Below are 27,045 nucleotides of genomic sequence, written 5' to 3'. Positions count from 1 at the left end.
GAAGAGAGGATTGAAAATGAAGGAGAGGAAGAAAGTGATGATGACTTGTCAGATGTATCAGATGTGTCAAATTTATCTCAGATGGGAGGTGACCAGTTTTACACTTTGGAGGAAATAGATGCTTTTCTGGACGAGACTTTCGGGAAGGTAGCAGAAGTGAAGGATTACTTTACTGACACTAAGAAATTTGAAAGTTCTGCATTATACTGGATGAAACGAGTTGGAGAGGACAAACTGAGTAGGAGGAAGAGGTTTCGATTGAGAAAGTTTGTCACGAAAATAAGAAGGGGGAAAGCCCCGAAAAAAGGAAATTTAAATGATGTATTATTCACTAAGGGTGTTTCTATTTCTTCTTTTTTTCTCTGTCTTTCTTTTTTCCATTGGAACCTTATTATGGAGTCTATAAGAGTAGGATCCTTAAACATCAATGGAGGAAGAGATAGGGTCAAAAGAGCACTGATTTCTGAATTTATTATATTAAATGATGTCAAGGTAAGGTTTTTTACAGGAAACACATTCCGATAGTAATAATGAATTGGAGTGGTATAGATGGTGGGAAGGAGAGTGTAAATTAAGTCATGGAACAAATTTAAGTATGGGTGTTGCAGTTTCTCTTCTCAAAACATTTGGATTTAAAAATTGTGACCACAATAGAGGTAGAAAAGGTAGAGTGTTATTAGTTATAGCAGAAATTAAAAGTGTTAAATTCCTTTTTGTTAATGTGTATGCTCCGAATATAGGATGGCATCGTGAAATAACATATAAAAATTAAATGATGCAATAAAACAATATGATGATGGCAATATATGTGTTGTTATAGGGGGTGACTGGAATTGTACAACACATTTCCGTATTAGATAGGAATGGGGATGAGCCTCATTCAAAAATCTAGTAAGTTATTACTTGATATAAACAATAATTTAAAGTTGGTGGATGTGTGGAGGAGTAGAAATGAGTTAGTGAACCAATATACTGGATAAAGATAGTAGATTCTGTTATGACAGGAGCAAGACTGGATAGGTTATATATAAAGTAAGTCAGAAATAAATAGAGTAACTAACACTAATATTTTACCAAATGGTTTTTCAGACCATCAATATGGTTACTTTAGATTATAATGTTGTGAAAATGTCAAGACCAAAATTTTATTGGCATTTTAATGTAAAACTATTACAGGATACAGATTTTTATGAGAAATTCTGTAGTTTTTGGGAAATTTGGAGACCAGAGGAAAAATAATTTTGAAAATCTGACTCAATGGTGGGAGGTGGGAAAAGCGCAGATTAAAGTTTTCTGTCAGCAATTTTCTTATAATGCTACTGCTACAATGAAGAGAAATGTGAAAATGTTGGAGTTTGAGATTAATGAAATGGAAAAAACGAATGATTGATGTTGTTATGATGGTTCAGTGAATATTTTAAAAAAGAAAAAAATTGAATTGAAGTCATTGTTGGAACAAAGAGTGAAAGGTGCACTAGTTCGAGCTAGAATATCATCAATTAAAGAAATGGATGCCTCCAACTGCTTATTTTTTTGGACTTGAAAGGAAGGAAGCACAAAAGAAATGTATGCTTCATCTTAAAAGAGGAAATGGAACTATTACTTCAGATCCAACAGAAATGAGAAAAATGGGCATTGAATTTTATAAAGAACTGTTTGGAAATATGGGCTGTGATGTTGAATCTATGGACCAGTTCTTAGGAGATCTTCCTAAACTAAGGCCTGAGGAAAAAAATTCAGTGGACTTAATGATTTCTTTTGATGAACTTTCGAAGGCGGTCAAAGAGCTTTCTACAGGAAAGTCACCAGGAATTGATGGGTTGCCAGTAGAATTTTATAAAGCTTTTTGGGGTGTCTTAGGAGAAGATTTGTATGATGTATTTGTGAATGTTTTAAAAGAGGTTGTCTACCAAAAAGCTGTCAAAGGGCTGTGTTATCACTTCTGCCAAAAAGTGGAGACCTAGGTTTGTTGAAGAATTGGAGACCAGTGTCTTTAATGTGTCTCGATTATAAAATTTTGTCTAAATGTTTAGCAAACAGACTAAAAAACATTTTGCATGTTGTGGTGAAAAGTGAACAAACTTACTGTATTCCTGGGCGGACAATAATGGACAATATGTTTCTTATGAGAGATGTGATTGATTTATCTATTAAAAACAATCTTGATGTGGGTTTTTTTATCTATTGACCAAGAGAAAGCTTTTGACCGGGTAGGTCATGAATACCTTTTACTGTTTTAAAAACCTTTGGATTTGGGGAGAATATTATTTCTTGGATAAAAATACTGTATGAAGATGCTTCAGTTATGCTTAAGATAGGAGGTGGCCTGAGTTGTCCAATCCCTGTTAAAAGAGGAATCAGGCAGGGATGTCCTCTATCAGGACAACTTTATAGTTTAGCCATAGAACCCTTACTGTGTAAGCTAAGAAAGGAGTTGCAAGGGTTAATGATACCAGGAGATAATTCAGGTCTAAGGTATTCTGTGTCTGCTTATGCAGATGATGTAAATATTTTTATTTCTGGTCAAAATGATATTCAGATAATTTGTAAAAATTTAAACCTTTATGAAAAGTCTTCTTCAGCCAAGGTAAACTGGGCAAAGTGTGATGGGTTTGCTGTTGGGTCTTGGGATGGTACGGGACCACCTCAACTTCCTGAAGGATTGAAATGGGGAAAGGAAGGTTTTAAAGTTTTAGGGGTGTATCTAGGCACTGATAAGTATAAACAAAAGAACTGGGAGGGTCTGCTTGGAAAGGTTGTTGCTAAGTTGTCTAAGTGGAACTGGCTATTGCCCGAACTATCTTATAGAGGCAGAGTCCTAATTACAAACAACCTGACGGCCTCTATGTTATGGCACAAACTGAATGTGCTTGAGCCACCTGATGACCTTATTAAGGAGATTCAGAGGAAACTGGTGGACTTTTTCTGGTCTGGTCAAAAGTGGATTCCTCGGCAGGCACTTTATCTACCAGTGATTGAAGGAGGGCAAGGCCTAATAGATGTACGAAGCCGCATAAATGCTTTTCGATTGCAAGCAGCCCAGAGACTATTGTATGAGGAGAATGGTGGGTGGATTAATGTTGCTTGTGCTCTTCTGCGGAAAACATCTGGATTATTGTATGATAAACAGCTTTTTTTACTGAAAAGTGATGAAGTGGATTTGAAAGAGTTGACACCTTTTTATAAGTCAATGATAACAGCTTGGAAAAAAGACATTTATTATACACAGAGATATTTTACAACCGGAGGACTGGATAAGGGGAGAACCGCTGTTCCACAACCCATTAATAAGAACAAGGATTTTGTCCTCTAAATCTGTGGAAAGCTGTTTTGTGAAGGCTGGGTATGTCAAGTTGGGAGATCTGAGAAGTGGTGATGACTGGAAAACAGCTGAGGCTTTGCAGAGTGTTACAGGGTTGAGATCTCTTCGACTCATGAGACGAATAATGGAGGAGGTGTGGGCAGCTCTACCGGGGGCCTGCAGAGAGGCACTGTCACAGGACTGGGATGGGCGCTATACATTTCCACCCATCAAAGTATCTGCTGCTGTGCAAGAGGAGATGGAGGAAACTGGACATTCAATTTTATCTTTTGAGTACCCCAAGTTGGGGAGTTTTCAAGATATTAAGAAGAAGGAAATCTATGTAACGTGTGTAAAAGTTATGCATCAGACTGTACTAAGAGGAGTGAAGACCTGGAGGTGGTCAGAAGTGTTTGGGACTGAGTTTAAGGCATGTTGGAGGTCTCTGTATAAGTTGCCTGTGGAGAAGCGTACTGCAGACTTGCAGTGGAGACTGATGTTCGGGGCTATAGCTACGAACAGACACGTTGCACACCTCAATCCAGCAGTGGGGATAGAGTGTTTATTTTGTGGCTTAGAAGAAACGGTTAATCATTTATTTATTGATTGTTTTAGGTTGAAGGGAATGTTTAATTTTTTAACACAAGTGTTTATAAAGTTTGGGGAGAATTTTTCTTATCAGAATTTCATAAGTGGTCCAATTTATAATTTTCAAGAAAGGAGGAAGAAATGTTTACTGAATTTTCTGATGGGCTCAGCTAAGTTGTCCATATGGAAAACAAGAAAAAATAAAAGGTTAGGTATAGGTCCAGTTAATGCGGAAATGGTACTAAGAGGGATGATAACTGCTAGAATCAAGATAGAGTATACATATTACAAATGGTCAGCGACATTGTAATGTTTTCCGAAATGTGGTCGGAAGGGGGAGTACTTTGTCAAATTGGAGAAAATGAAATGTTGGTTTTAAATGTGTAGATCGAAAAATGTGACATGGAATTTTTTGTAAGACAATTGTATTGATGTAAAAGGAGAAAGGTCTAATAAAGAGTTTGTTAAGCCTCTCTCTCTCTCCCTCTCTCTCTCTCTCTCTCTCTCTCTCTCTCCTCCTCTCTCCTCCTCTCTCTCTCTCTCTCTCCTCTCCCTCTCTCTCTCTCTCACTCTCTCTCTCTCTCTCTCTCTCTCTCTCCCTCTCTCTCCCTCTCTCTCTCTCTCTCTCTCTCCCTCTCTCTCTCTCTCACTCTCTCTCTCTCTCTCTCTCTCTCCCTCTCTCCTCCCTCTCTCTCTCTCTCTCTCTCTCCCTCTCTCTCTCTCTCACTCTCTCTCTCTCTCTCTCTCTCTCTCTCTCTCTCTCTCTCACACACACTCTCCCTCTCTCTCTCTCCTCTCTCCCTCTCTCCTCTCTCTCTCTCTCTCTTCTCTCTCTCACACCTCTCTCTCCCTCTCTCTCTCTCTCTCTCTCTCTTACATGCACGAGTTTGCTCCTGAGTGTCGAACTCTTTGCTGCAGCTCTCCCAGTGGCAGTTTGTCTCGTAAATGGCTTCTGGTTCAGGTTTCTCCTCCTTATCCAGATCATCTCTGCCCTCCAGGTAAACCCAGAAGAGGATCCTGCAGAAACCAGCGCAGGAGCTCGTGTCAGGACAACAGAAGCATGTGCAACACAGTTGTGCGTTAAACACTGTTCTGAAGTTCACCTGTGTCCCAGTGGAGGATGGACTGGCCACGTCTCCCTCCGAATGCTCCTCCAGACTCTTGATGTTGATGCTGCCCAGAGCCGGCTCTGTCTTCAGCTGGAGACACACAGCGGGGTGTTAGAATCAACTAAAACTAAAACTATTACAACATTTAGTTAATTGAAATAAAGGTGAAATAAAAGAAGTATTAGATGAAAAACTTAGTTCTAATTTTCATTTAAATTAAGATGATGCACTTAAATGAGTAACTAAAAAAAAGATAAAACTGCTAAATAAAATAAAATAAAATCAAACCTAGATAGTAATGTTAAAAAAAGTCAAACCACATAAAATTGCAAATTTTAAGTTAATTAAAAGAATAAATATTTTAGATTTTTTTTTACAATATAAATAATTAAATGACTAAATAAATAAATTAAAAAAACAAACAAAAAAAAAAACCTAAATAGTAATATATATTAAAAAAAAATTGTAAATAAATATATAAAATAATTTGGCCAGTTAATCAACCAGTAAGATTAATAACTGGGGGAAAAAATATATAAATATGAAATAAACAAATATCAAACCTAAATAGGATTTTAAAAAGAAACTAATAAAAATTGCAATTTAGTTTAAGATTAAGCTCTAAAATCACTACCTAGGATAAAACTGAACTAAAAATGAAATCAAACCTAAAAAGTAGAATAATAAAACTAATAAAAATGACAAAAGCACATAAAGTGACATATTGTTGTCAAGTTTAAGTTGAAGCACTACAATTACTAATTGAAAATAATATAAATAAAAACTACAAATGACAAAAGCACATAACACAATTACTAAGCACTAACTGGAAATACAATAAATAAAGTCTAAAACTAAAACTAACATTTAAATAAAAAGTTAACCTAAGAGTTCAAACCCACAATTTAGAGTTTTCTTTATCTTCTTTGGGTTTTTTTTTAGGGTGGATGAAGGGAGGGCTTTATTGTCCCAATGCATCCATTTATTAATCTGAATTAAAATGATAATTAACACTCAATACGTTACTATTACGATGCAGATAATTACAATTCTCACAATTCTTCATCTATTGCTGTTAACTCTTAATGCAAATAGCCACTGCCAATTAAAATATTAATAAAAACTATAATAATATATAAATGATGCTGCAGGTGTGTGTGGACTCACGTGTGTGTGTTTGGCCGGAGCGTGGAGTCTGGGGCATGATGCAGCGAGAGGGCCGTACATGTTCCCCTGCGCTCTGCACGAGTAGTTCATGGAGCTGGAGAAACCCAGCGACGGACTGAAAACAGAACATACAAAAATAAGTTTGATCCAACCAGAAGTGTGTGTTCATGGCAGCTGTTTAGTGATTGTTAAACATGATGTGCAAGGTGCACTTTTTAATTCTGCGAAATTTTTAGTGTTTTGGGTTTTGAAAATATGTCAAAAAAATTCATCCTAATGACTGGTTTTGTGCTCCAGGGTCACATGTAACAAATAAAAAGCTGAAAATAGTTTTGTAGGAACCATGTGTTTTAAATACGGTCCGATGATCAGAAAATTTGAGTCTGTATGTAAAAGTATGTAATTTTGAAAGGTGTAAACCCTGGGGATATTCGAGTGTGCTTGATGAATATCCACCTCATGCTGCCCAAAGACAGATGCCCATACGAGCCGGCAGCGTTCGGCCCGCAGCGAGAGTTCACAAACGCCACCAGAGAGTTGGGAGAGGTGCGGATGACCGTCTGCAGGTCCACACTGGCATCAGACAGAGGAGAGATGGACAGAGCACGCTTCTTACTCAGCTTCAGCATGGAGCGAGGCGTCGAGAAACAAGACGCTGAGAGAGAGAGAGAGAGATCGGATAGACATTGAACATTTCTTCATGATTTTAAAGCACTTTAGAGTGAGGTTCAGTTCGTTAGCATGCATCAGATACCTTCAGCTGACACGGAGCAATTTATTGCATTTAAGATTAAGATAGTCAGTGTATTTTGAATGCACATGAATTAATAACGGGCTAAAGAATATGTATCAAACTTATTTAGAATATTAAACATTTAGATCAGGGTTTTCCAATCAGGATTGGTGAAACTAATTATTAATTAAATCATAAAAATATAAAAATTATTCGAATTTTAGTTTGGATGAAATTAACCATTAAAATGTAAAATTAAAAAATAAATAAACATTTGAATTTGAACTCAGAATTGGAATGTGAGTTGATTAAAAGATAATAAATAAATAAATATATATATATATAGAATAAGAATAATTATATTAACTTTAATGCAGGGTTTGTACGCTGATGAAAAGCTAATAATTTAAATAAATAAATATATAAAAAATTACAATAGAAAATAAAATTATTTGATGAAATATTTTATTATTTAACTGCTGTCACATGAGAATTAATCCACATTAGAGAATCAAGCAAATGTGTTGTTAAATTATTCATATATCAACCTAATATTTCGAGGGATCCCTGTTTGGGAGTTCATTTATTATGAACTGACATAAAATAACAATAAAAAATAGTATATTTATCAGGCATTTGATCAGCTGGAGAAAAAAAAGCGGGAAAATCTGACCACGCCCCATCAGTTATTATAAAAAATATACATTTAAGCACATTAAAAGATATATCTTATATAGTAATAATAAATACAATTGTCCTGTAAAAGCAGCATTTAATAATCATGATAACAATATAATATAATAAAGTATTAATATAATAATTATTATTAATAAAGTACCCTGCCAAAAGTTTGTAAACATTACAATTATTAATGATTTTGAAATAAATATTTTCTGCGCATCAATGCTAAATTTATTTGATCAAAATATTGTAAAGAAAAAAACACCAATATTTAGAAATATTATTACAACTGTAAAAAAAAAAATTAAGTTTTCCATTTTAATATAAAATAAAATGTAATTTAATGATCCTAATGATTTCTGAAGGATCCTGTGACACTGAAACAGATTTATAAACATTTCTCCTGAAATCAAGTGATGTTTTAGAAAAGCTAAACGGCTCGGATCATGTTGAAGTCGTCGAGTGAAAGGTTTATTGTGGTGAAGTTTGTCGCCTCACCGTCTCTGGATCCCATGTGTTCAGATCCAAGCTGGTTTTGTGTGAGGTTGTGATGAGATCCCATCATGCTCTGGGAACAGTAGGGGGCGCCTAAAACAACAACAACAACACTGTTATTGTTTTTAACACTAGTGTAAATTTCGGTAACAAAAACTATGGCGAAAAATATTGACAAGCTTTTTTCCCGTGACTAAGACGAGACGACATTAAGGTCAATAATCGGTATCGGTATCGGTATCGATAAAATGTAAACGATACCTGTCCCTATTCATAAAGTAGAAAGAGAAAGTGCAAGTCTTTGGTATTTTAATTTATATAATAAAAAGCCTATAATAAATCAGTTCGCTAAATAAGTCCCACATTAACTTGTGTTTACTGGTGAAAGTGCAATAATAACCCGAAATGCAACAATCTTTACGAAAATTATTTTGATAAGTTTAATCACCATACAGCATGACTTAAATTTTACTAAAACCTGACAAAAATGCTTTGATGACTAAAACTTGACTAAACAAAAATCAGACTAAAGTTAAAATTTGCTGCCAACATGAATACTGCTGTATGTTTAATTAATAATAATCTTATTGCTAAAAAATCAAGTTGTTATTGATTAAAACTATATTAAAATGTTTGACTTAAACTCCGGTGTCATAGACAAGACTCAAGACTAGTCCTAGACTAAAATGCATTTGGGCTATTTCAACTGAAAGAAACTCGCACTTAGTGATCTTAAAATATGTCAGATTCATTGTTTTGTCTAAAGATGCACACTAGTAAGGTTTTTATCCATGGCATATTTATTAAAGCTACTTAAATATCCTAATTGAGCTATGGACAAATCCTGTGAAACCGGGCTTTAGTCGACTAAATCTAGACTAAAACTAGGAGAAGTTTGACTAAAAACAATAAAAAAACCAACAAGGAAAATCAATAAATCAATTTATAAAGTGGATAGTCCTTCATTCTGATTGGTTGAGCTGTGTTTAAAGCTGTTGTAAATGATGATACAAAAAAAACGATCACTTTTGTATACATTTGTGTGTTGCTAGGCAACCACTTTGCTGCAACCACAACAGTTTCTGAGGAACTTCCTTGTTTTTTGGAAGAATACTGTTTTTATTAATATCATTACACTTTATTTGCTCTGTTTTATTTCGTGAAACCTTGCTACATTTATGAAATAACCGTTTTATGAAAGCGATAAGCCTCGTGAAGCCGTGGTTTACAGTGAATTTATAACAGCTATAGGAGGTTTTAGGCACGGCTTTTTGGGGCTTATTGTTTTAATTTAACACACACTTAATTTCTTCAGACTCAGCTGATGTGAGACTCCTCATCTGCGTCTGATGAGTGAATGATAACGACGAGTGCTCACTGTCTGGCGGAGGCATCCCGCGGTGTCCCATCATGCCGTGCGGCGGCCGCATGTAAGGGTCCATACAGGCTCCTGCGGTCACTGAGGGGTTAAACATCTCTCTGCTGTTGTCGCTGTAGAGCGATCGCACTGAACGAGCCAGTCTGCACACACAAACACATGCACTATTAGTTATTATACAGAGAATAGTTTTTAAAAATGATACATATCCACATACTTCAATTCATTGTTATTTATACAAAATAAAATATATTAATAAAAATAAATGCATGCATTTAGTGACACACACACACACACTGTAAACACACACACACACACACACACACTGTGAACACACTGGAAAGTACTTCCAGAGAGTAGAAGAAAATGTAATAGTTTTAACACACACACACACACACACACACAGACACAGACACAGACACACACACACACACACACAGACATATATATATATATATATATATATATATATATATATATATATATATATATATATACTTATTTATACTTTAATTATTATTATGTAATTATTAATTTACTAACACTAAGTTAATTATTTAAAAATCAATATTGAATAATTATTATACATACATACATATATGTATATATAAACATGCCTATTTTATATAAAAATTTAGGGTATATAAAAAGAGCAGAAGAAAAATTATAAGTATGTTTAATTCATATATCTTAATTAAAGTTCATCTAAAAATGTAAATGTATTTTTTTGTATACATTTACAGAAGTAAATATAGAAACAGATCTAATACATACATAAATAAATGGATACAATATATATTTTATGAAAAACATCTATATCTCTATCATTTAAATTAAAAATTATTAATATGTATATACATATTTAAATGTAAAATGTAAAATATAAATAAATTATAGTAATATAATCATTATATAATATAATATAAAAGCGTGTGCTAAATGATTAAATGTAAATGTAATATAATAAAGCAGACATATACATTCATACATAATATATTTGAGTTTCATTTTATGAGCACAAGCACTAAAGATGATTGACTTGGTACTAGATAAAGTGGAGAACATTAGTGAGGGTTTATTGTGATTCCTGCATAGGGCCACTAGGAGGCGCCACTTCCTTCAGCTTTTCTTCAGAGTACCATCAGGAAAGACTAGAAGCACATCACTGGGAATCCCCAACATTCCTCCATTTTCCTCTTTCTTCACCTTCCCATCTCATCTCTTCTGTCTCTGTCTGTGGTGTTCGGTGACTGTGGTCTCTGTAATTCCTCTGAACCCTGGGTGTGTGTGTGTGTTTGTTTGTGCGTGTGTCTGTGTGTGTGGGTGTGTGTTCCAGCACTTTAATCTCCTCACACTAATCTCTCTCTCTCTCTCTCTCTCTCTCTCTCTCTCTCTCTCTCTCTCTCTCTCTCTCTCTCTCTCTCTCTCTTGTAAAGATTGCTTGACGTTTTTGTAAAAGACTATTCTATTAAGATCTGACTGTTTTTTGGTTTTTACGACTGAATAAAGTAGTTGTACTAATTCAATTCTGTCTCTCTGAGGAAACCTGAGTCTGGTTTGGTCAGTCATGTGGAGAGTTTCTGCTTTCTGACCAGTAATAAGCAGCTGTGAGAGAGAAAACGGCCGAGAGACACAGAGAAGCTCAGAGAGAGAGAGAGAAAGAGGCTCAACATGGGTGGCATTCAGCAGGAGGCGGAGCCAGAGACAGGATCTGACCTCATCATTAATAACCATCATTTACCTCAAAAGAGCCTAAATTAACCCCAGCATGATGGCTAGAAAACTACTAGATATAATATTTCTAATCTAATAAGGACTAATACTTGACAATTACCTTGAAAAATACCAGCCATAAATAAATCAAAATAATTAATAAATATGAATCAAAATAATAAGCAACGGTGTTGTAGTTCCTTAAAAAAAGTAATAATTTATATTTAAAAAATTTTTTTTCCTGATTGGCTAATTTCATTTTGAGCCAAAACATTTTTTTTGTTCACTTAATATATTAACCCATTAATTCCCAAACGTTTGAACCGTCTGAAACCAAAATTTATTTGAATTACACCTGAGATTTTAGGTTAATATTTTAATAATTCAAGTTTAACACCTCATTCATATGTTCTCTGACATTGTTAATGTCCACATTAAACAACAAATAATATATTAAATATACTATTATATTTTAATAATATATTCTATAATTAATCATTCAAATAAATCAATATTATTACATTTATTTGCTTTTGTCTTAAAATAATTCATGCAAAGTTTAATTTTTTTGATTGAAGCGATTGTTAACTTTTCATCAACTCACAAACCCTAGTTTTGGAAACCTGTGCATAATTCCAGCAAAAGCATCATTTTTGTAACAGAAATCAAATTAGTTTTGTGTCTCACACTGAACCGGTTTTGTCTGTTTTTTGACTGTTTTTGCTCTACCTGTGCGTTCATGTGGAGGACGGCTGATAGGAATCAGATGTGTTGGAGTGTGGGATTGTGGGTAATGTGAGTGATCGTACCCTCGGCTCGGCTGGTTGGCGGTGTTGTTGTAGTGGCACAGCCCCTGATGTGGCTGCATATCCACTGGCATTGAGACGCACACACCCACTACAGCCACAGACCTCTGCAGGAACACACACACACACACACACACACACATGACAGTGTTAGACCCGATGCAACACACACAGCACAGCTCATGCACACTGAGCTTCATAACACTCTGTGTTTTCATCATGCACCTTTCTTTAAAGTCAGTAGGATCATATTAAAACAACATGGTTTGAGTACCAACACACTAGCACTTTAAATAAAGGACATTTTTCTAGAATGGATATGCAATACACACAATGCCATGCAAGCATATGTGTGTGTGCGTGTGAAAGTGTATATCTGGTAACGTGTGCTAATGAGTTTGAGGTGCTAAACAGAGATCTTGTATGACGCCGCAGCTGCCCGACCCAATAAATAGCACGAGGGAGGTCCACACACACACACACACACACACACACACACAGCACATATGGACACACACCTGTCAGAACTCACAGGGATGACAGGGACAAAAATGTCACTGTGTGACCATCAGTCAGCTGAAAAATAACCTGACAAACAGGTCAATTTGTTTGTATTTTATTTTTTAATTATATATATATATATATATATATATTAGGGCTGGGACTCGATTAAAAAAATTATCTAATTAATTAGAGGCTTTGTAATTAATTAATCGAAATTAATCGCATTTTAATCGCATTTAAATATTTGACCTGAGAACAGTGAGAAGTCTTTTTTTTTTCACATGGATTTATAGTATACCATTGAATAATGACTGAATAGATAAGCTTAAGCAACAAAATATTGTTTATTTTTGTTCAACCAAGTCTAGCAGACCAGTGCAATTTTTGCCATGAAGTGTAGCAATAGCATATTTAGAAACAATTTAGAAATAGTACATTTCAGAAATTCAGGAAGCTTATAGGTGCTGGAACCTTCTGTAAAGTGTTTTTTAAGTAAAACACAATACTGTCAATTACATTCAGAACATTGGAAACACTGACTATTAGAAAACATCTCACTGTTGCTTCAGAGGCCATAACATACTAAGTCCAACTCTCAATAACCTTGGCCAAAACAATAAAGAGTTCAACATAAACTGTTGCACCAACAAAATAATACATAGTTCAACATAAAGTGTAAAGTCCACGCTAGCTGCTATATGTTTTGCGTTGAGGTGATACTTGAGGCTCGATGTGCTGCAGTGATATGCGAACGCTAGTTGGTGCTTCAGTATAATCGGTCCGCCGAAACAAATCCAGTGAGAAACGTTCCGCGGTGCAAAAATAAGTTATTAAAAATGCGGGAATTATTTTTTCTGTAATTAATTAATCTTAGTTAACGCGTTATTTTTTGTGTAATTAATTAATCTCAATTAACGCGTTAAAGTCCCGGCCCTAATATATATATATATATATATATATATATATATATATATATATATATATATATATATATATATATATATATATATATATAGTTTTCATATTTTAACAATTAGTTTTAATTATTTATTTATTTTTAATTATGGTTTTACTTTTATTGACATTTTAAATTTATGCATTAGACAGATGCATTTATGCCAAGCAAATTCTTTTCACAAATTCTATGGGAATATGCACATGCAGTGCTCTTCCTTTTAAGCTACAAGATAGTTTATACATATATTATATGCATATATATAAAAAACTGGTTGAGAAACCTTGTCCAACAAGCTGTCCCAAGCAAACATGATGCTGCATGTTTCCAGCCACAAGCCGGTCTCATGTCAGAGTGACGCAGTGTTTGGATTCTAGACCAATGAGATTTCACGGTGGGCGGGGCTACACAGAACAACATCAACACAGAAATAAAAACCACAAATCACTTGTTCCTACTTAGGACAAAACTCAGATTGAGTTTGAGGCTGTATAGAATTTAATACGTATATGAATCAAGGCTGCATAAAAGTGACAGTGAAGACATTTATAAACTTCCAAAACTTTATTTCTATTTCAAACAAATGCTGTTTTTTTTTAAATTCCATTCATCTATGAATCCTGAAAAATAAAATGCATGACAGTTTCCACAAAAATATTGTGCAGCACAACTGTGTTCAACACTAATAATAAGAAGAAATGTTTCTTGAGCAGTAAATCATCATATTATTCTGATTTCTGAAGATCATGTGACACTGAAGACTGGAGGAATGATGCTGAAAATACAGCGGAGCATCACAGAAATACATTACACTTTAACACAGATTCACACAGAAAACAGATGATTAACATTAGAATAATAATTCAAAATTTTTACTGTATTTCTGAAAAATGACAAATAAATACATCTTTGTTGAGCAGAAGAGACTTCTTTCAGAAGCATTCAAATCAGACTGATTGCTAGTTTTGGTAGTTCCTCTTTCCTGTGTAAAATCTGTTGGGGTCTTTCAGCAGACAGACTGTAAAAGGGTGTAAAAGAGTCTTGCACGGCCTCATCTGCAACAGCTTTCCTCTCTCTCTCTCTCTCTCTCTCTCTCTCTCTCTCTCTCTCTGTCGAGGTGGGTGTTCTGGCTGTTATGTCTCGGAGAGGATAATAGCAGCTCTAATGCAGCCAGCCGTTCCTGATTTGGCCCAAAACGAGAGGAATGGGCCGGGTTTGAGATCGGACCAACCACAGCCAGATTCCACCTCTGTTTCTTCTCCTCCGTCTCTCTCAGTATCGCTGTTTTTCTTCAGTGGTTAACTTTGTTTTCATAACCCTGACTCAAACAGCCCTCGACATATTCTTCATTCAGTTATTCCCTCGGAGGCACAACAACCTGTTTACTAACCCTACAAACGCCAGCTCATCAAAATGCACAAAACCTTTTAAACCATTGTTACTTAAAAAATAAAAATAAATACATCAAGGGCAAAGGAAAAAAGTTTTTAACTTATCCTTATGTGTTATCCTTGACAAATGAGTGTATATAACAACTTTTTGTGTAATAAATCAAATCAAAGTAAACATTAACTGGAATACAGTATTAAAAACGTACTTCATTTGCCAACAACATAATTTTACATACATATATATATATATATATATAAAGATATATAAAGAGAGAGATACAAATGTTTAAAAATTAATATTCAAAACAATGAATTTTCTTCTATAGAGCTGCTTTACAGCTGAAGTCATTTCACAGCTGATTAATTTTTTTACAGTTATTTTCCTTTTTTTGTGTGACGCTGCTTTGAAATAATCTGTATGATATAAATCGCTGTATAAATAATAAAAGTGAGTTGATTTGACCTGAGATAGACGCAGAGATGAAATATGTGGCGTGAGTTAATATCTCACAAAAGCATTAATGTAATTGCATGAATGCCAGATTGTTGCAGCGAATGTCGCAAGAAAGATTCTTTTGGAATGAAATCGTTCTGCTGTCGTCATGGCAACCGGAATCTGTTTAAAGGAAACTTCAGTGAAAAGGGCGTCTTCTTTTTCTAGCTTTTTCCTAGCTGCTAGTCTCTCTCTCTCTCTCTCTCTCTCCATCCATACCTGTGGTTTCCCCAAACCTCACACCTCCGTCTGCTCTCCCTCTCCTTATTTACACATTACTTGTCTTTTCTTCTGGGTGAAGAAGTGAAGCGGTTTCACCAACCGACTCACAGCTGCTGAACACACTTGTACTTGCTTACCTTCTCTCTCTCTCTCTCTCTCTCTCTCTCTCTCTCTCTCTCTCTCTCTCACACACACACACACACACACACACTCACTGTCTCTTCCTCTATGACCAGTCTTTCCCAGAATAGCATCTTCTAAAGCCTCGTTATAGCAGCAGAGTTCCTGTGACCACAAGGATTATGTGTAAAATAGAGAAAATAATCACCATGAGCAGCCCTACTGGTGTGTGTGTGTGTGTGTGTGTTGGTCAAGTCATTCATGACTGGTACTAGCCCACCCATAACACCCTAGCAACTGCACAGCAACACCCTGGCAACCTACCAGAACACCTGAGCTGCAAAAACAACTAATTGTTTTTTTTTATGCATCAAGTGTTTTTTTTATGCTTAAAACGACAATCAAAAAATATTCAGTTAGTGGTGTGAGAAAAATTATATTATTTATATTAATCTATAATGAATTAGGGCTGTCAAAATGGTTGAAAAACTCAATTTGAATTTTGTACTTAAATATTATAAATATTCAAATTTAAAAGGCATAATTTCAGTTGGGGGGGGGGTCTTTTGCCTTCTCTTTTGAGGCCACAAGAGGGTGCATCAAGCAAAATATCACTAATGCACATTCATTCAAAGCAATAAAATAACACGACTAATTAATGTTTAAAATAATGTATATAAACCATATTTATAATTAAGTTGCTTAATAAGAAACAAAACAGCATCATCATTTCCGCAATATTTTGAAAGAACAACAGAGCAGTGACTGGATATATGTAAAAAAAATAAAAAAAAATAAAAAAGGAAGACGGAAAATGGAGCGTAGCTGGAAGAAAACAAGACTAGAGGTATTTCGTATTGCTTGGCGGGAAAGTAAGCTATCCTACAGAAAACCATTAAAAACTGCTAGATCTGATTACTTTTCGTCTCTTTTAGAAGAAAACAAAAATAAAACCAGGTATTTAATTCAATACAGTGGCTAAATTAACGAAAAATAAAGCATCAACAAGTGTTTACATTGACCAACATCACAGCAATAATGACTTTATGAGCTACTTTACTTCTAAAATCGATACTATTAGAGATAAAATTTTAGCCATTCAGCCGTCAGCTACAGTTTCGCATCAGACCCCCTGAGGAACAGTTCCACTCATTCTCTACTATAGGAGAGGAAGAATTATATAAACTTGTTAAATCATCTAAACCAACAACATATATGTTAGACCCTATACTATCTAAGCTCCTAAAAGAGGTGCTTCCAGAAGTCATAGATTCTCTTCTGACCATTATTAATTCCTCATTGTCATTAGGATATGTCCCCAAAACCTTCAAACTGGCTGTTATTAAGCCTCTCATCAAAGAAACACAACTTGACCCCAAAGAACTAGTTAATTATAGACCAATCTCGAATCTCCCTTATGGTATCCTCACAATTATATTCCTTCTTAGAGAAAAATGGTATATGTGAGGATTTCCAGTCAGGATTTAGACCGTATCATAGTACTGAGACAGCTCTCCTTAGAGTTACAAATGATCTGCTCTTATCATCTGATCGTGGTTGTATCTCTCTATTAGTTTTATTGGATCTTAGAGCTGCGTTTGACACAATTGACCACAGCATTCTTTTGCATAGACTTGAACACTTTGTTGGCATTAATGGAAGTGCATTAGCATGGTTTAAATTGTACTTATATTCACAAGTGCAGTATGGAGTACCTCAAGGCTCAGTACTAGGGCCGTTACTCTTCACGCTTTATATGTTTCCCTTGGGAGATATCATCAGGAAACACAGTGTTAGCTTTCACTGTAATGCTGATGATACTCAGCTCTATATTTCTTCTTGGCCCGGCGAAACACACCAATTTGAAAAACTAATGTAATGCATAGTCGATATAAAAAACTGGATGACGAGTCATTTCTTACTGCTAAATTCGGAAAAAAAAAAACAGAGGTGTTAATTATAGGACGTAAAAACTCTGCTTGTAATAACCTAGAACACTGTCTAAGACTTGATGGTTGCTCTGTCAATTCTTCGTCATCAGTTAGGAAACTAGGTGTGCTATTTGATCGCAATCTTTCCTTAGAAAGCCACGTTTCTAGCATTTGTAAAACTGCATTTTTCCATCTCAAAAATATATCTAAATTACGGCCTATGCTCTCAATGTCAAATGCATAAATGTTAATCCATGCATTTATGACCTCAAGGTTAGATTATTGTAATGCTTTATTGGGTGGTTGTTCTGCACGCTTAGTAAACAAACTAATTTATGCATTTAGCAAACGCTTTTATCCAAAGCGACTAACAGTGCATTCAGGCTAACATTTTTTTTGCCTTTTTTTTTAGAAAATAAAAATTAATATCTATGCAGCTCCCGGAATTCATCTTGATTTGCGAAAGTTTAGATATTTGTACAGGAAAACAAGACTTGCAACCACCAAAATCTGGATAGCAACACCTTGGCAGCCACCCACAACATCATGGCTACGAGTTTTCCACATACAAGCATCACTTCCATCTTGAGGAAATGTCAATCTGGTTTTTAAACAGCTGTGAACTCTTACTGTAAACAAACACGCAGCAATCACAGCAGTTACTGGAAACATGACCACCAGGAATCCAGCAGAGCCAATCATCAAACAGAGCCTAGCACACACGACTACTGACTCTACACAACTACACAAACACACACGAGCCGTCTACACAGACCCACAACACTGATTATTACACAAATACACAAAGTGTCAGGATTTCACTCATTAGATACAAAATACCAAGTGTCATTAGAAGCACAAAAACACTTCAGAAGCAGAAGTTTGTATCGGTTTGATTAAAGCAAGGAATAAGATGACAGCAGTTGATGAAATGATTAAAAAGCACTGAAGGAAAGTGATGCGACTGATGAAGATCCGGCAGTTTCTACGTGTGAGGATGAGCTCGTTGTGTGGTCCTGGATCAGAACTCATTCATTACACTGCGATAAAGTCATACAGAGTGTTTATACACATGTGCAAATCATCTGTAAGGACATGTGTGTGTGTGTGTGAGAGAGAGAGAGTCTGTTCAGTGTTCAATGTGACTGGACCCGAGCCCAACATCACAGACTCTCTCTGTAACAAACAAACTCTAAGATATGAATTCCTTGCATTTCTGAAAATCATTTCACATACACACTTTGTTTGGTATTTGTAAACTTCACAGTTCAATAATGGTGACAAAACTGTAATAATCATTTCATTTCAACATTTCAAAATCGACATTTGTCATGTATTACATGCTTCTATATATATATATATATATATATATATATATATATATATATATATGTATTTTTTATTTTGGGAAACATTTTCCATTTTAATGTTATTTCTTTTACATCTTTAGAAAATATTTGTAGTTCAAGTTCAGTTGCATTAGATTATATTAAATCTGCAGTTGCTCTAAATTAAACATGAAAATTAATATTTCAGTACAGTCAGTGTGCTACTGCAGATTATAAATTAACATAAATAATTTTAAACAATAAAATTATTTTAAATAAATATATTTTTATTGGATAAAAATATAATAATTTGTAATATATATATATATATATATATATATATATATATATATATATATATATATTATTTTTTTTATATTTGTAGTTGAAGTGCAGTCGCATTAGTCAGATTTCAGAAATGAAAATTTCACTACTGTCAGTGTGCTACTATAAAATGACAGTGACAGCATCCAGGCCTGTTCTTATGTGATTAAACCACATGAAATCCTTCCAGAAACTATCCACACAGAGTCTGATGACTAATTATCTCAAATATATTTGCATAGGAACGTGTAAACTATGTTGGACTGAGCGATCTCTCTTCAACGAGAACATTCATTTGTTCGCCACACTTCAGCTCCTTCTTTCAGGCGGAGAAAAAGCTTTTGTTTTCTTGCTGTACGGAGCCCAGGAGCTCTAAACTGAACCGCTCACACAACAGCTCCGTCATCGAGGGCCATTTACATAACTAAACACTAACAAGTGAGCACATCGACTCACTGAGACACAGAGACAGAGAGAGACGAGAACTAGACGAGTGTGAGCTGTTCTCAAGCTCAGTGTACTGTGTGTGTGTGTGGCCTGTGCCTCAGCGATTCACTGATCATATCACACACACACACACACACACACACACACACACACACAGGCTGCCAGCTCTCAACACCCAATGGCAGATAACAGCCTCACATCTACATAAAGAGCACAGAAAGACTTCAGAAGAGTTACACTAACACCAATCACAGTCCAGTTACGAAGATAAATTCATAAAATATTTAAAATAATACATATTATTTATAAATAATATTAAACTTTGCATTTATAAATAATTAAATATTAATATAAATATTATCTATAAATAAGTGTTTATCATAAACTAAAACTAAAATAAAATTAATAAAAATATAAAATCTTAATGAAATTAAGCTGAAATAAATTACAAACCTAAATATTATAACAACCACCGATATACGTTTTAGTTGAATTATTAAAATTACTAACTGAAACAAAAACAAAAAAAACTAAGACAGAAACAGAAATAATCATTACCAAATAACATATAACATTTATTTATACAAACTATATACATTTATATAATTAAAAATATTAATAAAAACGATATAGTAAATAAATCATAATAAAATAAACATTTGTAACCACACACACACACACACACACACACATATATATGTTTATATATATATATATATATATTCACAGACATAGAAAAGAGAAAGTATGTTAAGGGATAGTTCACATAAAAATAAAAATAATTCTGTCATTAACTCTTTCCCCGGCAGCATTTTTGAAAAAGGTTTACAGCCACCCGCAGCAATTTTGGTGATTTTCACTAAAATTACAGTACATTTTGCTGTATGACTATTTTAATATGCAATACACTAAATAAAGATCAAAGCATCTACTTTTAAAAACTTTTTATTCTAGCTTAAAGCATTCTTTTTTTAGTAGGTTTCATTAAAATTAATAGTTTTGAGCAAAAAGGTGAGAAAATAATGTTTTTATCCAAAACTACATCTGGATAATATTGAGTATGATTTTCAAAGTGTAAACCCTGTATATCGCTTCCATCAACACCTCCAAAGCTTGCACAAACATATAGCACTTCCTCAACATTTTATTCCGTAACATTATGCAGTTTTCATTCATATGCTATCTATTGCTGATGACCGCATTATTTATTTATATATAATATGCATCTGTTTACATGAGAGATCGCTGTTTCTCCATCAGAGAGCTCTCGGAGTTCATCAGAAACATCTTAATTTGTGTTCTGGAGATGACCGAAGATGTTTAAAATGACACGAGGGTGAGTAATTAATGCCTGAATTAGATTTTTTGGGTGAACTAACCCTTTAATGATGTTATTTGTCAAGGTAAAGCTTGAATTCTCCAGACTGGAGCAGCTGTGAGTCAGAACATTCTCAGACAGACAGAAAGAGAGAGAGAGAGAGAGAGAGAGAGAGAATCCAAAGAAAGGAAAACTACAAGTGATCTTAAGAAAATAAGGAGTCGCAGAGCTGAACATGAGATGGAAAAAATGTGGGAGCAGGAAGTTGGCAGCAGAGTGAGTGTGTGAGTCTGACTGTGTGTGGCATTGAGACGCCCTCTAGCTCCACTCCACCAGTACACACACACACACACACACACACACACACACACACACACACACAGATACACACACACACACACACACACACACGCACACAGATACACACACACACACACACACACACACACACACACCATCAAACGCACACACACAGATACACTCTCAAACACACACTCTTTCTCTCTCAAATACACTCTCACACACACACACACACACACACACACACACACACACACACAGATACACTCTCAAACACACACTTTCTCTCTCAAATACACTCACACACACACACACACACACAGATACACTCTCAAACACACACTTTCTCTCTCAAATACACTCACACACACACACAGATACACTCTCAAACACACACTTTCTCTCTCAAATACACTCACACACACACACACACACAGATACACTCTCAAAACACACACACACACACTGTCTCACAAACACACACACACTCTCAAACACACACACACACACACGCACACACACAGACACACAGACACACACACGTCTGTTTCTGTAAATTGTGGGGACTTTTACATAGATTCCTATCAGTTTTAATCTGACCAAATGATATTTTCTCTCCCCTAAGAACCCTAATTAATAAACATCATTAACTCGGGATGCACCATAATAGATTCTTGCCGATATCCGATATACCGATAATTTTCAACTCATTCTGGCCGACAGCCGATGTATAATAACTTTTTAATTTTGGTTAGTTTTTAACAAGAACTTATTTGTTAAATTAATAAATATAAATAATAGTTACTTTAAAATGACATTGAATACTTGAAAATAATAACAAATAAACTCTATATTAATCACTGCATTTGTTTTAAGAAAGATGAGTTGGCAACCCTAACATCTATTTTATGATTTAACATTTGTAAATGTTCTAAAGCAAAAGAGTTTGAACAATTCTTAAAATATTTTTTCACTCATAATAAAAATAATAAAAATCATATTACACGTTAATGAATACATCGCTATATATTAAATTATTCAATTTAAGTCTCATGTTTGTCATTTTTTTTTGTTCATGTAAGCTAAAGCTATAGCATATGATTTTATGACATCAATAACTGCTTTATTTAATCAGAAACACAGTCTAAATATTATTTTTAGTTTGCTTTCATTTTTATTATAAGTAGGCCAACAGCACCCACTACGAAATTAAAACTCCTTACGTAAATTTTAGCAAGAAATAGCAATAGATTAATAATAAATTTGCAGTGAAAAGGGTCTAAATTCAAAGAGTAACAATATATATATATATATATATATTGTTTTACACCAAAACTATTTGCATTTATGAAAATATACATATATATAACGCACCCAACAAAATTACTAAGAAGTACTAAAACTGTAACTAAAAAACTGAAAATCTAAACGACTGAAAAACAATAATAAACACTATAACATAATAATGATGTACTAAACTTACATAAACTAATTCCAAACAAGAAACGTTACGCTACTTTATCGTAACGATAAGAAACGATACTTTATATAAAATAAGATGCGACACTGAAGAATGATATTGTGGTATAAAAGAAGTTCACAAAGATGTGTGCAATTTAGACGAGGCCTTCTTAAACTCTTTATTTATTAGTTTGAGTAACACTTCAAATGCAAATGTACTAAACAATTCCATAGCAACCACTCAGAACACCCTAGCAACCAGCTGTAAAATCTTCTGCACGTGTCTGATGAAGATTTCTAGCACTGATCTCATCAGTACAGGTCCCACGTCTCTCTCTCTCTCAGGATTTAAAGAGGGTCACCCCACAGAAACAGGTTCCTGCCACCCGATCCCAAAGGGTCATCCGCTATTTCCTCTTTCATTAGCTCACAAAGATCTGGAGGAGGTTAAACTCTCTTCTACCTGACGAGCGCCAGCATGTACAGATAAGAGCGAGCGAGCGAGGGCTCTCGAGTCGCCGGCTGTAGGGCTCTTGGGAAGCTTGTCTTGTAATTGAATCAATTGTTGACCTCCTGTTCAAACCGGCCGAGCTGCTCGGAGAGGAGAGCCTGTGGAATAATAAACTCTCTCTCTCTCTCTCTCTGTGTGTGTAGTGGGTTGCGCTCGCCCCTCCCCTCCGCTCTGATTGTGCTGTGAGTCAAAGGCCGTGATTTAGGGGGAGCTGTTCAATCCCTTCACTTTCTCCGCCTTCTGCATTCTCTCTCTTTCATTCCTCCTTTTGTTGCAGCGTGGGATGAATTCTGATCCTCCGTCTCACCTTCACACTGTTTGTCTGTCTGCTTTACCATCATCACAAACACCACTCAACATCCATCAGGGAGTCTGATCAATCAGTGTTCACAAAACACACTGCAAATACTTCATTTGATTCGGACTGATTCAGTCATCTACATTTGATTCAGAATGAACTGTGCAAACTAAATCTGAATCAAACTGATTCAGTCATCTACATTTGATTCAGAATGGACTGTGCAAACTAAATCTTAATCAAACTGATTCAGTCATCTACATTTGGTTCAGAATGGACTGTGCAAACTAAATCTGAATCAAACTGATTCAGTCATCTACATTTGATTCAGAATGGACTGTGCAAACTAAATCTGAATCAAACTGATTCAGTCATCTACATTTGGTTCAGAATGGACTGTGCAAACTAAATCTGAATCAAACTGATTCAGTCATCTACATTTGATTCAGAATGGACTGTGCAAACTAAATCTGAATCAAACTGATTCAGTCATCTACATTTGATTCAGAATGGACTGTGCAAACTAAATCTGAATCAAACTGATTCAGTCATCTACATTTGATTCAGAATAGACTATGCAAACTAAATCTGAATCAAACTGATTCAGTCATCTACATTTGATTCAGAATGGACTGTGCAAACTAAATCTGAATCAAACTGATTCAGTCATCTACATTTGATTCAGAATGGACTGTGCAAACTAAATCTGAATCAAACTGATTCAGTCATCTACATTTGGTTCAGAATGGACTGTGCAAACTAAATCTGAATCAAACTGATTCAGTCATCTACATTTGATTCAGAATGGACTGTGCAAACTAAATCTGAATCAAACTGATTCAGTCATCTACATTTGATTCAGAATGGACTGTGCAAACTAAATCTGAATCAAACTGATTCAGTCATCTACATTTGGTTCAGAATGGACTGTGCAAACTAAATCTGAATCAAACTGATTCAGTCATCTACATTTGGTTCAGAATGGACTGTGCAAACTAAATCTGAATCAAACTGATTCAGTCATCTACATTTGATTCAGAATGGACTATGCAAACTAAATCTGAATCAAACTGATTCAGTCATCTACATTTGATTCAGAATGGACTATGCAAACTAAATCTGAATCAAACTGATTCAGTCATCTACATTTGATTCAGAATGGACTATGCAAACTAAATCTGAATCAAACTGATTCAGTCATCTACATTTGATTCAGAATAGACTATGCAAACTAAATCTGAATCAAACTGATTCAGTCATCTACATTTGATTCAGAATGGACTGTGCAAACTAAATCTGAATCAAACTGATTCAGTCATCTACATTTGGTTCGGGATGGACTGTGCAAACTAAATCTGAATCAAACTGATTCAGTCATCTACATTTGGTTCGGGATGAGCTGATATTATTACATTTGATTTAGGTTGATTCAGTCAAATTAATTTGATTCAGGCGTATACATTTGATTAAGGTTGATTTGAATTGATTCAGTCATTTCAAGTTGATTCTTAAATGTAACTGAAGTCAAGTCTATCATATCAATTTGATTCAGTTTGAACTGATCGAATTTGATTCCAATTGATTCGGTCATTCGATTTGATTCAGATTAACTCGGTTCCATCAGATTTGATTCAGTCATGTCAGTTTGATTCCAACTGAATCAACTGTACTAAACGTCATTTCAACTGATTCATTCATTTTAATTCAGATTCATTTATAATAAATTTATTTTGATTTAAAATGATTCAAATCAAATTATTCAGTTCAACTGATTTAATTCGCATAAATTCAGGTTAAATTGATTACGCTTCATTTGAATTGATTCGGTCAATGCAAAACACTGAATATTTTTAGACTAATGAAATGAACTGACTCAGCGATCTATGATTACCGAAGTAGCATTTTTCCTATTAAATGCTATAATTGACATTTACATTCATGCATTTGGCAGACACATGCATTTTTTTTTCAAAAGCGATATTGCATTCGACAATCACATTTTTAACATTACTTGAGCGATGCACATGTTTGTGGTCAGTTGATTTAGATAATATTCCCAAATTTCAGAGAGAAATAAAAGGTTGCTTTGGGCAAGAATAAATGCACTGAAGAAATGCATTATTTTTCAGAGATTATTTTAATAATTTTACTTACATTTTGTCATTTAGCAGGCGCTTTTAACAAATGAGGACAACGGAAGCAATCGAATTTTGGCTAAATACAATTTTATTTAGCTTTGATATTGCGCAATGACAAGAAATTATATTATATTTAATTATGTATTGATTATTTTATTAATGAAACAAATTAATCATATAAGTCGATTTATATTAGTAATTAATCATAAACAAGGTTTGAACAATATTCAAGTCATGCATAGATTAATGCTATTTGCAGATAAGTTGTGCATGTATGTTAAAATAGTTTACAAAATATTTACAAAAATCTGTATTAAAAAATAAAAATTAAAAATGGTGCATTAACCAAGTAGAAAGCTAAAACATCCCATGATTTAATAAAAAAAAAAAGAAAAGAAAAAGTTCTGTTTTTCAAAGGCTATTATTTCATACTTGATGAATAACTAACTTGCAGCTGTCCTCTATATTTCATTTTAGGATTTATTGTATGATCCCCATGACAAAACTGTTCTGGAGTCAGTCACAACAGCCAGCGGTGTATAAATGAGCCGGGGTCGGTCTGAAGGAGCGCAGAGGGTTCTTCAGTCCCTCTCTGGATCCTCTCCTGAAGTGTTTGTTGGGAAATCCTGAGTAAATCACAGTGTTTGCTCACACTTTGTCAGAAGCAGGTTTTTATGGACTTCCACTGTTGACAATCGCCTCACTTCTGTTGGCCTCGCACAAGCAGGATAACGCTGTGCAAATACGCTCGAGTACACTCGCACGATCTCTCGCTCAAACACACACACACTCCAGTGCCAACGTCCAGATATCATATCAGTCACATCACTAATGACGAGAGCGACTGATCCACTCACATCTGTCTTCAGTGCAGTTGCATGCAAACTCACGAACAACTGAAAAACACTAGATGAATTAACTGGACAATTTCATGTCATATACAGATTTAGACTTGTTTTGTACCTAAAGTGTATTTGAATCCACTTAAGACAGATCAGAACAATGCACATTTATTTTCTGTATTTTTAGGGTGCACTCTCGCAAGTGCAAATATTATTTAAACTAAATATAGTTTTCAACAAATTAAAAAATAATAATTAAATGTATAAGATATTATTTTATAAATTATTTTCTTTATTTCTGTTATTTGTTATAAATTAATAAATTTTTAACATTTATTTATCTAAAAGAAAGAAAAAAATATTGCTGTCTTATATAATAAAAATACATTTAAATAAACGTTATATTATATGAACAGCTATGGAAAAAATGAAGACACTGCTTGACAATTCTCAGTTTTTATGGATTTACGATTTGTAATGAGTAAAAAGTC

General features: G+C 34.6%; 1 protein-coding gene across 4 annotated transcripts in view; it reads right to left on the bottom strand.

Annotated features, from left to right (window-relative positions):
* Positions 1-4,782: 4,782 nt before the first annotated feature.
* The window catches only part of LOC113094863 (zinc finger protein GLI1-like), a 36,730-nt gene continuing 14,467 nt past the window's right edge, over positions 4,783-27,045 (bottom strand). Inside the window, exons 2-8 of one of the 4 annotated variants that reach the window (XM_026260489.1) lie at positions 11,975-12,078; positions 9,453-9,595; positions 8,078-8,167; positions 6,622-6,820; positions 6,166-6,280; positions 4,993-5,088; positions 4,783-4,906 (exon numbers count right to left, since the gene is read on the bottom strand). In XM_026260489.1, coding sequence (XP_026116274.1) covers positions 4,871-4,906; positions 4,993-5,088; positions 6,166-6,280; positions 6,622-6,820; positions 8,078-8,167; positions 9,453-9,595; positions 11,975-12,045 — 750 coding nt within the window. In that variant the 5' untranslated portion in view covers positions 12,046-12,078 and the 3' untranslated portion in view covers positions 4,783-4,870. Of the gene's footprint in view, positions 4,907-4,992; positions 5,089-6,165; positions 6,281-6,621; positions 6,821-8,077; positions 8,168-9,452; positions 9,596-11,894; positions 12,079-27,045 lie in introns of those variants that run through there. The other 3 variants (XM_026260492.1, XM_026260491.1, XM_026260490.1) reach the window with 3 other exon arrangements.

Source organism: Carassius auratus, unplaced genomic scaffold (genome assembly GCF_003368295.1).
Source record: "Carassius auratus strain Wakin unplaced genomic scaffold, ASM336829v1 scaf_tig00215454, whole genome shotgun sequence".
Lineage (NCBI taxonomy): Eukaryota > Metazoa > Chordata > Actinopteri > Cypriniformes > Cyprinidae > Carassius > Carassius auratus.
This window is presented reverse-complemented; position numbering and strand designations above follow the sequence as displayed.